We start from the raw sequence: 19400 nt of genomic DNA, 5'->3' as shown, positions 1-19400 counted from the left end.
TCATGACCTTCTGATCTGATATCTCTGTCCCCAGAAATGAGAGCCTGTCTGGTCATCAGCTATTTTTGTGCAGGTCCCTCATCTTGATAACCTTCTCTGAGTGGGTGGAGGGCAGTGTGGAGGATGCCATGTCTTACTTGAGATGGACTGAGGCAGACAGGACCATCACAGAGCCCAGGAGAGACCAACAAACAGACAGCCGGGCCAGCGCAGAAGCTGGGAAGATAGAGGCAGATAAAGGAAAGTATAAACTGCTTACAGGAAGGGGCAGTCTTTCTCTAGGGGCCTTTCAGAAATCAGTTGCAATCTGAAGTTAGGCTGCACTTTTAGTTTTAAGTTGGAACATCTGACTTTCTCTTGTTCTGTAAAGCAGTGGTTCTCAGAGTGTGACCCCCTCACCCAGACAAGTACCATTCACATCCCCTGGGAACCTCTTAGAAATGCCAACTGTTGGGCTCCAAATATCCCCTCCTCTTAGAGCCATTGCCTGGCTACATGATTCCAGGTTCAATTGTGCATTCCTCTGGAAAAATCCCTTTCCAATACAGATGCCCTACAGGGCTGCCACGCTAAGCTGTCGTCAGACCACAGAGTGGATAGACTCTTGACAGCAGGAAGCACAAGGAATTGTGGGATGGGGACGAGATGGGAAATGAAGAGAGACAATAGAGATGGCCCTGGCTACTGTAGGCCTTCCAGAGCACTCTACTGGGGAGGAGGCCCAGGCCATCACTGCTCTGCTTCGAAATGTTTAGCTTAGCATGGAAAATTCCAGCAATGGACAAGTTCCTGGATTGCTAACTTCTTCTGTTCTCTTGTTTTGCAGTCCTGTTCTCCCAGCTCCCAGGGCTGTGGACTTCATTACTTGTCCTATATGTAGCTCTGCCCTTCCTGTGCCCACCTCCCTTCCCCCAAAGCCTTGCCATCTCTCTGCAGTATGGCATCTGTTCCCTTGGTCAGCCCGTGCTCTGTTCTGTCCGAGGCCAGGCTCTGGTGCCCTGCCTTGTCCTATGAGTCCCGTGCAGCCTTATCTGGGCCTGGAAACCGGAGCCCTCCTTGGCCAGCCCCTGACAAGGCCCAGAGTCTCTGAGGAGCTCCCTGCATGAAGTTTGTTCATGATCCCTTCAGAAGAGAGCACCCAAGACTTCTTCCAGGGACCGCAGAGGTGTGCTGGGCAAACTGGATTTGGATTTGGAGCTGAGGCTGGGGGTTGACAGTAGTTCAGGCTTACTGCCTGAATTGTAAACCTGAAATCTGCTCTCCATTTAGGTTTAACTTGGCCTTGCTGAAGTGACTTGTGAAGTTGATGGGATGGACCATTTGGAAGGGAAGAAGAACATGGTGTCAGGCTAGAGGGGATCATTGCCTGATGCAGCTCTGGACCATTTCTGTGGCTTCTCTATTGGTAGAAGATTCTATCTGTGGTTGTGCCCCCTGAGAGTGTTCATGTATTTGTTTACTTGTGTTTACCTTTGTTCACCCATGAGGGCTCCTACACATATTTGTATAGAATCTCCCTTCATCTTACAATCTGTGAGGCCAAAGGCAGGTGATTTAAACCATCTGACCTCGATTTTCCCTGTCTGTATAATGGGAATAACAATAACTTCCACAAAAAAGTTACTATGGTGGCAAAATGAAACCACATATCATGGTTCCTGGTGCTAATGTGTTAGGCTATTATTCAGTTCAGTTCAATCACTCAGTTGTGTCTGACTGTTTGTGATCCCATGGACTGCAGCACCCCAGGCTTCCCTGTCCATCACCAAATTTTGGAATTTGCTTAAACTCATGTCCATTGAGTTGGTGATGCCATCCAGCCATCTTTTTTTTTTTTTCCTTTGCTCATGGACCCAACTTTTGGGAGGCCTCATGGCAGCCAGGCTCATCAATTCCCTACTAACTTATTTCACAGCCTCTTTATTTTTTTAATTTTATTTTTTTACTTTACAATACTGTATTGGTTTTGTCATACATTGACATGAATCCACCACAGGTGTACATGAGTTCCCAACCCTGAACCCTCCTCCCACCACCTTCCCCATATCATCTCTCTGGGTCATCCCCGTGCACCAGCCCCAAGCATCCTGTATCCTGTATCAAACCTAGACTAGCGATTCGTTTCTTACATGATAGTATACATGTTTCAATGCCATTCTCCCAAATCATCCCTACATCTGTATCTCTTTTGCTGTCTCGCATACAGGGTTATCATTACCATCTTTCTAAATTCCTTATATATGACAGCCTTCGGAATGGGAGAAAATAATAGCAAATGAAGCAACTGACAAACAACTAATCTCAAAAATACACAAGCAACTTCTGCTTGTTTCAGCATCAGTTCAGAAAAATAAATGACCCAATCAAAAAATGGGCCAAAGAACTAAATAGACATTTCTCCAAAGAAGACATACAGATGGCTAACAAACACATGAAAAGATGCACAGCCTCTTTAATTAATCACCCATCTAAAGGTTTAAAACATTTAATCAATATCAAAGACTATTTCATCTCTGAAGGAAGAATATCATTTTTAGAAAGCAGTTTTTATACTAAAACCATAGAATAATTTGTATTAGAGTTGTAAGGCATCCTCTGTACTGTGATACAAGAGCCCCAGGCCCTATTTTGGGAATTAGAAAAATTGACAGTTAGCAAGTCCCAGAAAATTTAGTTAGTTAAGTCGCTCAGTCGTGTCTGACTCTGCGATCCCGTGGACTGTAGCCCACCAGGCTCCTCCATCCATGGGATTCTACAGGCAAGAATACTGGAGTGGGTTGCCATTTCCTTCTCCAGGCCATCCAGCCATCTTATCTTTTATTGTCCCCTTTTCCTCCTGCTTTCAATCTTTCCCCACATCAGGGTCTTTTCCAATGAGTCAGTTCTTCACATCAGGTGTCCAAAGTATTGCAGCTTCAGCTTCAGCATCAGTCCTTCCAATGAATATTCAGAACTAGTTTCCTTTAGGATTGCCTGGTTTGATCTCCTTGCAGTCCAAGGGACTCTCAAGAGTTTTCTCCAACACCACAGCTCAAAGGCATCAATTCTTCAGTGCTCAGCTCTTGTTATGGTCCAACTCTCACATCCATACATGACTACTGGCAAAATCATAGCTTTGACAAGACGGACTGTTGTTGGCAAAGTAATATATCTGCTTTTTAAAATGCTGTCTAGGTTGGTCATAGCTTTTCTTCCAAGAAGCAAGTGTCTTTTAATTTCATGGTTGGAGTTACCATCTGCCGTGATTTTGGAGCCCAAGAAAATATAGCCTGTCTCTGTTTCCATTGTTTCTGCATCTATTTGCCATGAAGTGATGAGACTGGATGTCGTGATCTTCATTTTCTGAATGTTTAGTTTAAAGCCAGCTTTTTCACTCTCCTCTTTCATCAAGAGGTTGTTTAGTTCCTCTTCACTTTCTGCCATAAGAGTAGCTCAGTTCAGTTCAGTTCAGTAGCTCAGTCGTGTCCGACTCTTTGCGACCCCATGAATCGCAGCACGCCAGGCCTCCCTGTCCATCACCAACTCCCGGAGTTTACTCAAACTCATGTCCATCGAGTCAGTGATGCCATCCAGCCATCTCATCCTCTGTCGTCCCCTTCTCCTCCTGCCCCCAATCCCTCCCAGCATCAGAGTCTTTTCCAATGAGTCAACTCTTCGCATAAGGTGGCAAAAGTACTGGAACTTCAGCTTTAGCATCATTCCTTCCAAAGAAATCCCAGGGTTGATCTCCGTCAGAATGGACTGGTTGGATCTCCTTGCAGTCCAAGGGACTCTCAAGAGTCTTCTCCAACACCACAGTTCAAAAGCATCAATTCTTCGGCACTCAGCCTTCTTCACAGTCCAACTCTCACATCCATACATGACCACAGGAAAAACCATAGCCTTGACTAGACGGACCTTAGTCGGCAAAGTAATGTCTCTGCTTTTGAATATACTATCTAGGTTGGTCATAACTTTCTTTCCAAGGAGTAAGCGTCTTTTATCATCTGCATATCTGTAGTTATTGATATTTCTCCCAGAATCTTGATTCCAGCTTGTGCTTCATTCAGTCTGGCATTTCTCACGATGTACTCTGCCTATAAGTTAAATAAGCAGGGTGACAATATACAGCCTTGATGTACTCCTTTCCCAATTTGGAACCAGTCTGTTGTTCCATGTCCAGTTCTACCTGTTGCTTCCTGACCTGCATACAGGTTTCGAGGGGACAGGTAATGTGGTCTGGTATTCCCATCTTTTTAAGAATTCTCCACAGTTTGTTGTGATCCATATAGTCAAAGGCTTTGGCGTAATCAATAAAGCAGAAGTAGATTTTTTTTGGAACTCTCTTGCTTTTTCTATGATGCAATGGATGTTGGCAATTTGATCGCTGGTTTCTCTGCCCTTTCTAAATCCAGTTTGAACATCTGGAAGTTCTCCATTCATATACTGTTGAAGCCTTGCTTGGAGAATTTTGAGCATTGCTTTGCTAGCGTGTGAGATGAGTGCAACTGTGCGATCGTTTGAACATTCTTAGGCATTGCCTTTTCTTTGAGATTGGAATGAAAATTGACCTTTTGTAGTCCTGTGGCCACTGCTGAGTTTTCCAAATTTACTGGCATATTGAGTGCAGCACTTTAACAGCATCATCTTTTAGAATTTGAAATAGCTCAGATGGAATTCCATCACCTCCTCTAGCTTTGTTTGTAGTGATGCTTCCTAAGGCCTTTATTACTTCCTAGGCTATTATCACTAGATGCCTAATGTACATTGTTGCTCCACGTGCCTCAGTTTCCCCATGTGTAAATTAGGGATAATAGCTAAGTTGCCCACGAACCCAGTGTCATTGTGAGAATTAGGGAAGTTCATACTTATAAAAACTTACCACCATGCAGTAAATGCTGGTGATTATAATGCTTATTATTCTTTTGGGTATGTGTTTGGGTGAGACTCTTTGAGTTTGTGAATGATTCCGGGCATGTCCGCCTGCTGAGACTGTGAGCATGTATGTGAATCTGTGTGGATCTGTTTTTATATGGCCAGGGAGGCCTCCTGTCTCTGGGTGGAGTTTGCTGTTGGCCTAAGCCTGGACTCCCTGAGCCAGCCAGGGCCGGCGCCGGGGATGGAATTTCCATTAAGAATTAAGCAGGACAGCACTGAGAAGCCAGGGAGGTGGAGGGGAGGGGGCGAGGGGGATGATGCTCCAACTCTGAGCTCCCCCCGCGGCCTCAGTTCTGAGCTGCCTTGGAGAAAGCCTCTGCCAACTTTGCCTGGATTTGTAAGCTTTGCAGGGGCCATGGCCCAGAAGGATGTGCAAGGAGAGAGGAGCTGCCTGCTGGAGACTCTGTAGGAAGACCTGGAGCTGTTGCCAAGACTGGAGCCATGAGGAGACCCCCTGGGAATGGAGAGACAGTCAGCGAGGGTCCAGGCAGCTGGAGCCTATGGGGTCGACACGAGCCCAGGAGGCTGTGCTGTGCTGTATGTATCTGGGAACGCGGATGTGTGTGTGAGTGCAGGGTGGGGGACATACATACCAAGGGAACACAGAGAACATCTAGCAAACGAAATCTGTTCCTCTCTCGTCCTGAAACGCAGACCCAGAGTTTGGACCTGGGAATAAAAGATTTCTAAGGCTTTTTGCTAATATTTATCCTGTTCATGATCTAAGCTTCATTCTATTTCTAGCATACTAAAAAATATCTTAGCTTTCCAGGTACTTTTACATAAATTCCTGATCTCATCTTGTAGTTTGAATACCGTATGAGCTAGGCAGAGATTATTACGATCCCCATTGTAAATATGGGAAAACTGAGCCTCAGAGAGATTAAGTGACTTGTCCAAGGACACACAATTAGAAAGTAGTCAAGGCAGGATGTGAAGTCAGGCTTCTTTGAGGATAAAATCCAAGCTATTTTATTTTTTTAATACCACTTGATCTACCAAAAGGGGCTTCCCAGGTGGCACCAGTGGTAAAGAACATAAGAGAAATAAGAGATGTGGGGTTCGATCCCTGGGTTGGGAAGATCCTCTGGAGGAGGGCGTGACAACTCACTCCAATATTCTTGCCTGGAGAATCCCGTGGACAGAGGAGCCTGGCGGGCTAGTCCATAGGGGCTACAGCCCACAGGGTTGCACAGAGTTGGACACAACTGAAGCGACTTAGCACGCATGCACGCGCGATCTACCAGAAATGGACACAACGATCCAGGAAACCGCCCATTTGAGGAAGTCTGTGGCTCCAGTGCTAATGCATAGCCAGGCCAATGGCTGGGGCTCCAAGTCCTGTCCTCAGGCCCTGAGACAGCCTTTGCTGAGATAGGAATTGAAGCGCCTCTCAAGCGTCTAGGGAGTAGAATCAGGCTGTCTCCAATGGACGGAAGCTGTGGTCAACGCTTGCTTGTCTGAGGAGGATGACAGAGCACCTGCAGAGCCTGGGGTCCCCAGAGAGCTGAGGGGGTGGAGCTAATGTCGGGAGCTGCAATGTGTCAATGGCCAGGGAGCAACTGTCATTTTTATCCAGGGCCTGAAAAAGGGAACAGGGATATTAGTATCAAGGAAGAGAGACTGAGATGGGACCTCGGTATGGTCATTGTGTCATAGAGACAGAGCTGGTTTTCCTGTCCTTGAACACAAAGGTGTGAGCATATTGACACAGTTGCACATGAGGGATTTAGGTTAGATGCCAAGGAGAACTTCCTGCCAATAAGTGGGTTCAAAATTGGGAACAGTGCCCTGGGGAGGCTAGGGTCTGCTGTTCCTTGGTGACCCCCACTCCTCTCCAAAGTGGGTAGAGTTGGCCTACCGCCCCTTCCCAGCCCCTGGGGGATTCATGACAGGATGGAGAGAGTTGGATGGAATGACTTTGCAGCTTCCTTTCAGTTCAAGAATGTGACATTCCTGAGCTTTTGGGTAGGAATCAGCCTTCTTTCTAGACTTAGCCATCTGACACTAGGTCTGGAGGGGAAATCTGATGTGTCCCCAAGTTAAAAGGAGCCTGTGCAACCATCTTCTGTCCTTTTTGGCAGGGCGGCAAACTTAGGGGAGTGACTTAGGTTCCAAAGGGAAGCACCTGCAGTAAATAAACCAAGTGGCCTTCCAGGCGTCTGGGGGGCTGCTCAAAGTTCAGAGCTCGCTCTGCAGAGCATGTGAACCGCACCCAAACCCCTCCTCGTTTTGTTTCAGCTCCAATGCATTCCTTTCCCTCTCCAGATGTTGGTATGTGGGGCACATGTGGGCACCCCCGCCGGGACGGCACCGAGGCTCCCGGGTGCTTACCAGCTCTGACTCGGCCCCAGCCCCGGGTTAGCCAGGTCTCTAATTAGACCTGACCACGTCCCCATTCCAGCGCGCCCCACAGTCCAGAGCGCGAGGTTTGCGCTGCCAGGGGCCCAAAATAGCCTTGGGCCGGCCGAGACTACGCGGGACAGGGGCTTGGCAGCGAGCGTGCCTTTGCCGGAGGTCCTGCGGCGGCGGCCCGGAGCGCGGGCGGGGGCAGAGCGGGGCGGGGGCGCGGGGCCGCGGCCGGCCCTCGGGCTGGGCCACCGGGCGGGTCACTCGCTCGCAGCCTGCGGATCCCCAGCTGCGCCTCCGCCGCCGGCCTGGCCGCTGCTCACAGGCGCTCTCACTCGCTCGGAGTCAGTAAGTAGACGGCGCTCCCCGCGCTGGATTCTGTGCCCAGCCTGGTAGGGGCAGAGCCTTCTTGTGATTATTTGGATAGTATGTGTCGGTGTGAGTGTGAGTGCTCGTGAGCGCAAGCGAGCTCCAAAGGGAGGGAATGTGTCTGGGCCGGCATGTGAGCATATGGAAGTTTCTAGCATGCGTCTTAGGGTGTGAACGTGGGTGACAGGGTGTGCCTCTCTGTGCTTGTGGCCTTATGTGTGCGTGGACCTGGAGTGTGTCCGCAGGTGGCACACGCTGTCCTGTGTGGACTGGGTCAGTACTCTTGGAAGTGCAGGCTCAAGTGCGTGTGGCAGCCAGGTTCCACGGGGTTGAGCGAATGTGTGGATGGCTGGATGCCTGTGAGTGAGCAGATGCAGGCAGGGGCGGAGGATAAGGAGTGTTATCTGAACTCAGACTTTCTAGGGTGACCCGACTTGTCCCCAGCTGGGGTGTCTCCTCCGTGGGTCACGCTGCTTTGGTTTCTTAGGACTCTGAGCAGGGCAGGAGCTCAGCACCAGCACCAGAGAGAATGAGGTTCAAAGCCAGCTGTGGGGACAGCTCCATGGTCATGTCGGAAGGAGACAGGAGGACCAGGGCATGAGCAGACCACTCACCTACAGACACTCACAAGGCAGCCGCATGCTCACAGCTGCTCATGTGCGCACATCTTCCTACCATTCACATCACTCTCACATGTGCTGCATCTCAGGACAGCCGTGCGAACACTCATGTGCTTTCAGCATGTACACCTAGCAATAGTGACACATATCCAACAGGTATCTCCATGTGTAAAACACATGTGTGCAAACTGGGTCACCCCAGTCTCAGCCTCTACAGTCCCTCTAGCCTCCATGTGGCACCTTGGACAAGTCTAAGAAACTGGGTAGGAAATATCTCAAGTCAGGGGCTTTGGTGGGGGGTGAGGGCAGATGATACTTTCTCTTCCTTAGTGTTTATGGTTTGGTCTAAGGAGTGCCTGAGTTCTCATCCCACCAGCTTCTTCTTATGCAGGGGAGCAGATGGGCTGCAGCCATTTCCTGAGGATGTGCTGGAACCTAGCTTTCCCTGGCCTGGTCCTCCACCTGACCCTTGAGGATGGTTTAATACGGGCAGGCTGTGGTCAGTTGGGCAGCCTCTTGCAGAGTGAAGCTGATGGGGAAGGAGGTCTGTGTGCCTTCCTAGCCTTCTTGTTTGTGGGGGTCCCCAGCCACCTTAAAACTCAGGAAAAGACTCTGGAAAACTGAAGTACCCACCATGAGTCCTAGGCTGGTTCCCCAGTTTTTAATTCATCAGATACATACAACTAACAATCAGAATTTTAGAGCAACAATTAGGACTCACAGGGCATCAAAGGCAGCCCTATTAAGTTAACATAGTTCCAACTTAAAGAAGAGAATTCAGACAACTACAAAAATGGTAACAGTAACAACTGCTATTAGTTGAATCTATAATACATGCTTCATTTCATTTACTTTTCACAACAACTGTATTAGCTTAATAGTCCCCTCCCCCCTTGTTTTCTCTAACAAGGAAATCAAGGCTTAGAGTGCTCAAGAGATTTCTACAGGTCTGTGTGACTCTTGAGCTCATGACATAACGTGTATGTTTCCCTTCTTACACTGGCTGCCAGGAAGCTCTTAGCTCATCATATTTGCTTCATCCTAGTAAGTGTATTCATTGGAACCCTGGCTTTGACTTTTAATTTCTGCTTTAATAACTTTATACTATACCCATCTTTAACTGTAAACTCCTACATCCTTTGTAGAGAGAGATCAGAATAAATAAATGAACAATCAACAATTAAGCATTTTATTGGTCTCTGAGGATGAGAACCATGCTGCACAGAGTTTTGGGGGACATCTCCAATTTCAAATATTTCATCTGGCTTTCAAACCATATGTTTCAATTTTGGCTTCTATATTTTTGGCTTCTGATTTGTGACCATGTCTTGGGGCTTTTCTTCCTAGTGGCTCTGGGAGAAAATGCCCATCTCTGTGCTGGCTCAGACAATGGGGATTGTTGTGAATGAATTGGGCCATTGATAAAGTTCCCCTCCTTTGACTGCTTCAGCTGCCAGCTTCTCCCTGTCTCAAAAGCAGGAGTGTTTGGGTGCCCAAAGGAGTTTGACCTCTGCCCTCTGCCCAGCCCTGGCCCCATGGCCACCCCGCTCCTTATGTGATCCCGCCTAAGCCCCAGGCCCTGCTGGGAGGTCTGTGTCTCTTGGACCTGAGCTCTGCCTCCCTCGGTGTGGATCACATGGTCTCTGATCAGCGATGGCATTTCTGGAGCCAGAGCTCAGTATGAGGAATGTGGGCTTTGGAGTGTGGAACACACAAAGGGCCTCTCTGCCCCCTTCCCTAGGTCTGGGAGACCATAGGCTAGTGCTCACTTATTTTTCTTTTTCCCCATGAGGGTCTCTCCTGTCTGCCACGTGGTCAGAAAGTCATTTGTCACCTCTTATCTGCAAGAGAAGTGTGTCACCAGAGTCATCTGAAAGCAGGGCAGGGCTCCAGTCACAGTGTAAAGTTGGCAAAACTCCTAACTTATTTATTGTAAGACTGCTTCTTTTAGCCGACCTGAGACTATCGGCATTTGGAAAGGGAGGGAGTGGGAGTCAAGGCTTAGCACTAGAGATTACGGAGAAGGGTGCGACAGAAGATGAGATGGTTGGATGGCATCACTGACTCCATGACACGAGTCTGAGCAAACTCAGGGAGACAGTGATGGACAGAGAAGCCTGCGTGTGCTGCAGTTCATGGGGCCGCAAAGAGTCAGAACAACAACAGCAACAGAGATTACTCGATAGAACTCCCATGGTGGGCTTCAAGGCTTGTGTTGAGCTCTCACTTCTCAGTATGCATTAAATCAGCTGACGCTGGCATCTGTTTCCCACGTTCAAGCTGAAGTCTCCCAGAGGCACTCCCCTTTGTGTCGGAGGAATAGTTGCTGGCCTGGGGCTTTAGGAAGTGTCCGGTGCTGGATGGTGTGCAGGTGGGTTGAGGTGGGTGAGGGGTTTATTCCTTCCCGGGTAAGTGCCGCCTCAAAAAGGTAAGACTTGGTTACATCACGACTGGGAATTTAAGCTAAAACAGGTTTAAAATCCAATAAGAGAGCCTCAGGTGAGGCAGGCAGGACTTCTGTGGGAGGAGGTTTGCTCAGTTACTCACATTCTTTAGTTATCTACTAAAAGTCAACTCTCTTGTTAGGTTCTTTGCATCTTTTGTGGAGCCCAGCAAGGTTAAATGATTAGCCCGAAGGTAGAAACGGCAGAAGTTCCATCCCGGTCTGTCTGATGCCAGAGCCTGTGGTGAAAAGTCTGTGGTCTGTGATCCTTTGACCATTCCCCAGCTCAAAGACCCTGGAAGCAAGCAAGTCCGGGCCCTTGGACCTACTGGGGGAGAGCTGAAGGCTTGCCTTCTCTGGCTCTAGGACCTGAATATCATTGGTGTCATTAACCTTCCCAGCCTCAGATGGGGACTGCTGCTCTGTGGGAAGCAGGGGTAGGGTGGGGAAGGCCTCCCAGGAGGGTGGGGAACCCCCTGCCAACCCACCACCTCCCTGCCAACCACTCCCTTGGGGTGGTCTCCAGAGGCTTCACTTCTTCCCTGGAGCAATTTCTGTCTTGGGAACTGAGCTTGCACCCAGATACTGTGATCCAGCCAGCCCAGTCTCCTCTCTTCCAGCTGCATGGTGCCCTCAGTGCCAAGCTCTGGGGGAGTCCTGAATCCTCTGAGGACGTCTCTGGGTACACCAGACCTCATTCGGCGTGAGGCAGCGTCTGTAGGCGTCAGCAGTTTGGCTGGGTAATTGTATATAGTGTTCACTTTCTGCTGGAGAAATGGAGGTTTTGTCTTACAAACCAAATATCCTGGGTTTGGAAACCATGTGAAATGCATGTTGTCTGGAGGTGTGGGCTGCATTGTGGGTCTGTGTGTGGTGCTGGTTTAAAAGACATGATCAAGGGATAGGCACTTGGCTCGGTGCTGCTTGTTGGCTCTGATGGAGGGTCAGAGGTGGGCTGCATATGCCAGCAATGTGCAGAGAAAAAGAGCATGGGCTTTGCTGTCAGATCTGACTTGGAGCCCATTTTTGAGTCTGTAAGAAGGGGTTCCTTATAACGCAATGGTGATGCTAGAACTGGAAAGTTTATTAAAGCATGGTGTCTGGCATAGAACAGGTGAACTATAAATGGCATATTCTTCCTTCTTGTCTCAATTTCCTTCTGGAAAAGAACACTAGGCTGATGGCAAGAGATCCAGATATCAGCTCTAGCTCAGCATCTGGGTACGCTGTTGTATCTTACCCTCTCCAGGCCTCACTTTCCTCATGTGTGAAAAACTAAAAAGAACTTATTTCGCATATTCTTCTGTATTTTTCTGAGGATTGTGAAAGAGACTGAAGTCAGGGGCTCTCTTGGAGGATGCAGAAAAATTTGTCACTCTTGTTCTTATATCTATGCTGCAGTATTAACTGAGATCCTGTGACGTGCTTGGACCCATGCAGAGCACCGAGCATGCAGGTGTCAGGAGTTTCCTGGTCCTCAAGTGCTAAGACAGGCTTGTGAACAAACGGTGACAGGCTGCTCTGTGGGACAGGATCATGGCAGGCACTGGTGTATCAGAAGCGGAAGTGTCTGTCACTCCCAACTGCAGCAATCAGGGAGGCCTTCCATGAGGTGAGAATTCCTGGTCTGGATCTGGAAAGATAATGGAAAGATTCCAGGAAGCTAAGAGGAGGGCCAAGAGACCAGCACAGGCTAAGGCACAGAAGCCTTGGCTTGTGTGGTAAAGCTCGGGGGATTTTAGGCAGTGAGGGTACTGGCTAGTGTGACGAGAAAGAGAGAGAGAGAGTGTGTCAGGGCTCGCTGACTGTACTGAAGTGTTCGGATTTTTATCATGACAGTTATGAGGTACTTTAAGCACGGGGAGGGTCATGGTTGGACATGGGCTCACTCGTTCATTCAGCAAATATAAAAATAATTTTATATCACCTTTAATTTTGATATTCAAAGTAGTGAAAATTTGCAAGACTGGTAAAAAAAAAAGATCCTTTATCTGCATCCTTTAATCAATTACAACACACTGCATTTACTTCATTTTTTTTCCTTCCTTCTCTGTCTAATAATATAAAATATGTTATTTTACTATTTATGTATATTTCAATTGGGAATTTTCCAGGTGGCTCAGTGATAAAGAAAATGTCTGCCAATGCAGGAAATACAGGAGACAAAGGGTTCCATCCTTGAGTAGGGAAGATCCCCTGGAGGAGGAAATGGCAACTTGCTTCAGTATTCTTGCCTAAGAAATACTGTGGACAGAGGAGCCTGGTGCGCCACAGTCCATGGGGTCACAAAGGAGTCAGACATGACTGAGAAACTGAGCATGCATATTTAAATTATCTGTATAATTTATACTTTATTGTTCATTTATTATAATGCTGTATATTTATGGTTTTATCATGTGTATATGAATACATGTAACATATTCATATTTCTGATCAATTTGAGTAAATTGAAGACATGGTGCCTCTTTGCCCATAAATACTTAAGTGTGTATTTCATTTAAAAAAGGATATTGTCTGACCACAATACAGTTATGTTCTAATAATGTCTCTATAGCTCTCCTGTCTTCCTTGCCCTGTACAGGGTCCAACCTATAGACTGCATTTAGCTGTCATGTTTCCTTATTCTCCTTTAATTTGGAGCAATTCCTCTGCTTCATCTTTCTTGATATTTGCGTTTTTGAATGGCACAGGCCAGTCATTATGTTGAGTATCCCTCCGTTTGGACTTATCTAATGGTTTTGCATGACTGGATTCAAGCTATGCATGTTGAGCAGGAGTACCACTAAGGTAAGGTTAGCATACCAGCCAGCACAGGCTGTGGGGACTGTCCCAGTACTGATGATGGGAGCTTTCGTCACTTGCTTGAGGTGATGTTCACCAGTTTCTTCACTGTGCAATTACTGCTTTCCCCTTTGTAATTGATAAGTAACTTATGGAGAGATACTTTGAGGTTATGTAACTATCCTGTTCCACATAAAATGTTTAGTCACTAATTTCATCATCATTGATACTTTTGAATCCGTCATTTCTTCCATACTTGTTGGCATTTTACTATAGGAAAAATCTTTCCCTTCTCCCTTTCTTTCTCTCTTTCTCTCCCCTTCCTTCCTTCCTTCCTTCCATCTTTCTTTCATTACTATGAACTCATAGATTCTTAATTTATTCAGTGGGTGAATAAATTGTATATTTTATTTTGATGTTCAAACTGTCCCAGATTTAATCAGTGGGAGACTCTGCAAATTGGCTCCTGTTTCTTTCAAATTTCCCCCATCATTCTCTGAGCACTTGCTTACTGTTGCTCTGGCAGGATGTTCCAGGCTCATCTTGTTCTTTCCTTGCTCCAGCCCTGAAATTAGTCATGTCTCCAGGGAGTTCCAGGTCCTTTTAGTGGCGAATGGTATTTAGAACCAAAACCTGGGGCTGCATATGCTCCCTGTTACTCATGTGTTATTGCTTTTATGCCCTCTTAGGAAACAGAGCTAGGGTGTACAGTTATAATAAAAAATAAATCAAATTATTATGTATTTTTAGAAAGAAAAAACCCAAGTGACTGAGAGAGAGTGAATGAGAAGGTAGGGGTGCTTTAGATGGCTTTCCCAACCCAGGGGACTGAACCTGCATCTCTTGTGTCTCCTGAATTGTAGGCAGACTCCCTATCCACTGAGCCATAGGAGAAGCCCTAATAAAAAATAAAAAAAAAAATTATTATATATTTTTAGAAAGAAAAAAATGCGAGTGACTGAGATAGAGAATGAGAGGGTAGTATTGCTTTAGGAGGGTAGGCAGGGAGGGACTCTTTGAGCAAGAAGGTAGTATTTAGAAAGACCTACAGTGTGGAATGGATGGATTGGAAGGAGAGAGAGCTTGGAGATTGTTTTATTTATCCAGGCAATAATCATTAGGACCTGAAATAAGTCAGGGTAGAGGGAAGGTAGAATCAGGTAACTGGTTGAATGCAGAAGGTAAGGGGGGTGAAGGAGGGAGGTTGACATTTCCAAGATATCTCAAACTGAGCGTGTGCAAAGTGGAAATTGTGCATTCTTGCTTGACACTGTCCTGTTCATATGTGGTCCTCTTCAGGACTGAGCGACTTCACTTCACTTCAGGTATTTCAGATCTTATGAATGGCTCCATCTATATATCTACACGTGTGAGAGAGCTGGCCATCATCTTCAATACTTTTCTCTTTTAAGGCTCATATCCAATCCACCACCAAGTCTGTTGGTGTTCTCTTGAAAATCCTTCTCCAATCTGTCACTTTTGTCTCCATCCCCACCAATATGACCTAGTTAAAGGCACCACTTTCATCTTTCCAGAGTACTGTGAGAGCTTCCTAACTGGTCTACCAATACCCATGCTGGCTTCCTCCAATTTGTTCTCACACAACAGCCAAGTGCACTTCAAAACACAGCTCATGTCATTTCCCTCCTTGAAAGTACTTCAGTTGTTTCCTATTGATCTTAAGCTAAAGACCAACCTTTTCTGTAAGTCCTGCAAAGCCGTGTGTGGCTAAGCCCTGCCTCCACTCCTGCGTCCTTCCCAGTTCTCGTTTCCCTCTCTCCTGGCCTTGTCTCAGACCCTTGGGCTCGTCAAGCCTCCTGCCACAGGCCTTTAAATTGGCTGTTTTTCCGCTTAGAACACTCTTCCTTCATGTCTTCACCTACTGAATTCCTTTTATGTCTGAGCTTTCAGTTCAGCTATCACTTCCATGGCCTCCATGATTAGGTCAAATCCCATTCTACAAAGCTTCACAGTACATGTGCTTCCTTCAAATGTATCGTAGTTGCGATTTTACATTTATTTACAATTATTTCATGGTAATTAATGCTTACTTTTTTATTTGATGATGAGTTTTGTTCATTGCTTTGTTCTAGCAGTTAGCATGTTACTGACGCCTGCCACAAATATTTATGGGATAAATGAATGAGTAAAATTTTATCAGCCAAGCAATCAGATAGATGGTGGTGCCATTCAGTAGAATAAAAATTCTAAAGAAGAAGTAGATTTGGGGAGGATGATTATAATCCACTTTAGGACACGTTACATTTGAAGTACCTGTCAACCCATGGCTGCCTCCCAAACATCTTACTGTCTTTGGGCAAGCAAACTAGACTGCCGTTCAGGAGCTTTGAGAGGACTGGTGATAGATGGTGTCTAATTCCTGGATGATTTTAAGAAGTTCCTGGATAAAATAGCTAAGTCACATGGCCTCCCTAAGCTGTAGCTTACTTTCTGGGTTTGTAGAGGATACAGGAGATCTGAGAGGCCTTCATGTGGTTTTATCTGTCTCCTTGCCTGCTACAAAGGATTTAACAAACATTTATGAAGGCTTCTTGGAGACTGAGAATCACTTGTCTGATTCACATCAGTCAGGAGTTGCCAACCTCCTCGCCATCCCTGAGACTGCACTAGAGACAGGCTGAAAAGAGAATTCAGAGATAGGGTCTTGCCAAGCCCAGTGAGGTGTCCTTGCAAAGATGCCAATGGCACCAGGATGGAGAAGGCATTCAGTCACTCCGGCCCACCCGCCGCTGCATTCCTCACTCACTCATTCTATATACGTTTCGCCTTCACAGTCACTTGCTCACCCACCCACCTAACCATCTGCAAACGAGAGTTTATGTTGGGTCTGCAGCAGTGCTCAGGGCTGGTGAGTGACCCTCACCTGCCTCTTCCATATGGTCCTCCAAGTCCAGGTGCCCAGGTGAGGCGACATCAGGGTGGGGGTGCATCACTGTGCTAGTGGAGGGCCCGGTGTGCTTGCAGGGTGTTAACAGCAAGAGAGGGAGATGTTGCCACACTGCCTGTTCCTCTTATTTCACTTCGTGCTTTTCTAGTGTCCCGTTCCCTCTGTCGATGGTGATGACAGCTTAGGAATTAAGCTCCTTAATCAGATAGATAGGTGGTGGCAGATGGTTTCCGCAGAAGTACTCTGGGCTCAGGCTTAAAGGGGAAAGAGAGACACAGCTCCCCATGAGCCCCATCATGGAAAAGAGGACGCTTTTGTTTTCTTCTTCATTTCCACCAGGATTGCCCTTTTAACCCTATGGAATTTGCGGAGAGGCTGGGGCTGGGGAGGACGGGACAGCAGGGTTTAAAATGTGGCTTTTACAAAGCAGGCAGTGGACTGATCCCGGCCCTGCCCCTCTAGAAGCTTCTCTTTCAGTTCTCTGGGGCTTGTCATTTACAAAGAGACCCCCAGAATGTGCGCTGTCCATCTGCCGCAACATCAGACAGGGCTGGGGCTGAGCAGACATGGGACAGTGGCAGCCACATCAGATAAGAGCATCTTGGAAACATGCCTGAAGGTGTCCAGGATCTAAGCTACAGACTCCTTCACTCATTCCCTCCCTCCCTCATTCATTCAACGATGATCTATCAATACTTTGCACCTACTCTGTGCCATGCATTGTTCTAGGCACTGGAAATATAACAGCAAGCAAAACACCTGCTCACAGAGAATTTGCTTTCTGTGGTGGAAAGACGGACAGTAAACTGGCTGATCTATGCAAAAGGGTGCTGAGTGCTGTGAGAAATGTGAAAGATACAAAGGGAGTTCCAAGGGTGGGAGGGGACCACACATTTATGCTAGGTCAAGAGGCTCTCTCTGACATGTGGCTATTTAAACAGAGGCCACAAGGCAGGAAAAGGGCTAGCTATGTGAATATTGAGGGGGAGGAGCAGTCAGCACTTCAGTGTTCTGGGTACCCTGTGGTCTGGGTTGGGGTGGGGGGGTCTGAGTAAGTTTCTAGGAGGAGACCGCATTTAAGCTGCATCTTGACGTGTGGGGACAGCGAGTCAGTCCTGAAGAATAGCAGGAAACTTGCCTTGAAGCGTGAACATAAGGAGAGGGTTTGGTAAGACCCAAAGAGGTGGGTGGGGTGGAAACAGGACCCGGAGAGTGATAAGCACCAGGCTCAGGAGCTCAGATCTGAGATGAGAGACACTGGGGAGCCACTGCAGATTTTCAAGGAGATGATACAATGAGAGCAGTGTTTTAAGAGGCTGAAACTAACATTAGAATAGCCTGGGGGCTGTGCAACCAGCAAGAGGACAATTGCCTTGTGTGAGCCTACATGGTCTTATTGCCCACCAGGACCCTGAGATTGGGAGGAATATTGGGGTGGCCCCTAGATGCACAGCAGGTAGGGATGCAGGGATGTGGGGCTCTAATGGCCAACAGAAGAAACAGGTGATGAAGTAGGTTTCACTGGGTGTCCTGGAACTTGAAGTTATCTTTGAGCAAAGACCACAGAGAAGCCAGGGTTCTGGGCAGAGCAAGTTGCAGAAAAGACTTTGGGTCTGATCTCTGGCCATGAAGCTTCTGGGGAGGGGGTCCTTGGATTGTAGGAACATTATGTTAAGAGCAGAGCTTCGGAGATTGGAAATTGGAAGTCCAGAAAAGGAGCATAAATTATCCAAGGCCGTACAGGAGCACGTGTGGCAGAGAAAGGTCAAGCATCTTATTTGAACTCATCTTGGAGGAATTACTATGCCTTATTTAATTTTACATTTATATATATATATCTTTTAATGGAAGAGGAGATTCTAAGAAAAAGGAAATTGTTTTATGCATCTACTTCTCCATCATCTAGCTGCAGCCTGATACAGAGCAGATGCTCTCTTGACACGGACCAAGGCTGATGTGAGACTGGTCTCAGATGTGGGAGCAGAAAGAGCCGCCTGTGAGTCGGGGGAGAGCTTGGCTCTGGATCCCTCATGTACTTCATGGCCTGGCCATTTCTACCTCAGTTAGCCTCACAGCTCTTAGTCAAGGGGCCATGGATGTGAGGGAGTAAGGGGCTGCTCTCACAAGAGTGTCTGCTGAGAGGGAGAGGTGACAGGTGTGAGGGGCTGAGTGTTTTCTGTTTGAGGCCATTGCAAGAGAGAGAGAGAGGTCCTGCCCAGCTTGAGAGAACAGCCTTCAGGGGATTTCACAGCCTCTAGGTGGGCACCTGGGATGCATGTTTATATGTAAGTGCTGTGCTTGGTCTGGCCTGAGGCTGGGCTCCCAAAAGTTCACCAAACACACTTATCTGTTCCCCTCCTGTCCCAAGGAGCTGAAGGCCACACTTTTAAGAAGAGGTACTGTTCTTTGCCCACAGCATGCAGAGGTCTGACTTAACAGCAGGATTTCAGATGGAACTGTCCTCTGATATGCCTCCGTCCTCCCACTCAGGATCTTAGTGGGAAGGGATGAGCTGAGGACAGTTTCCTGAAAAGTCAGAGGGATTTGTGCTGTAGCTCTTGCCAGTCCAGACCCTGGGGTCTGCATCAGCTCTGGATGAGTCATTGCTTCTTAAGCTCTTGGTCAACACAATCTGTTTGTCTTGTACTACGGTGTTGACAGAGGGATTTCCACATGGAGATGAGTAATACACATCAGCAAACTGAACCTGTAGACAAAGGAGAATAAGTGCCCTGAGTCTGGCGTCCCTCAGTGAATGTCCTGGGAGAGGCAGTGGGGTTTTCTTCAGCTGTGGGGTCATCACACTCTTGAAGGTAGTAGCATCATGAACTAAGACCAGGTTTTGGACAGAACCTGGGAGGAAGGGAAGAAGGAACTTGAATTCTAATCTGGGTTCAGCCACAACTTTCCCCTGTGACTTGGGCAAATCTTTTGCCCTCTCTCAACCTCAGTTTCCTTTGTCATGAACCACAGGGTTGGAAGGACCTGAGGACCTGTCCTATAACCTTCCCAG

The 19400-nt window shown here is 47.3% G+C and overlaps 1 protein-coding gene across 1 annotated transcript in view; it reads left to right on the top strand.

Annotated features, from left to right (window-relative positions):
* Positions 1–5358: 5358 nt before the first annotated feature.
* The window catches only part of INSC (INSC spindle orientation adaptor protein), a 133257-nt gene continuing 119215 nt past the window's right edge, over positions 5359–19400 (top strand). Inside the window, exon 1 of the mRNA XM_052653151.1 lies at positions 5359–5454. Within this exon, the coding sequence (XP_052509111.1) occupies positions 5359–5454 (96 nt within the window). The remainder of the gene's footprint in view (positions 5455–19400) is intronic.

The sequence above is a fragment of the Budorcas taxicolor genome, chromosome 15 (genome assembly GCF_023091745.1).
Source record: "Budorcas taxicolor isolate Tak-1 chromosome 15, Takin1.1, whole genome shotgun sequence".
Classification (NCBI taxonomy): Eukaryota; Metazoa; Chordata; class Mammalia; order Artiodactyla; family Bovidae; genus Budorcas; species Budorcas taxicolor.
The sequence above is the reverse complement of the archived record's forward strand: the minus strand, read 5'-3'. Positions and strand labels throughout refer to the sequence as shown.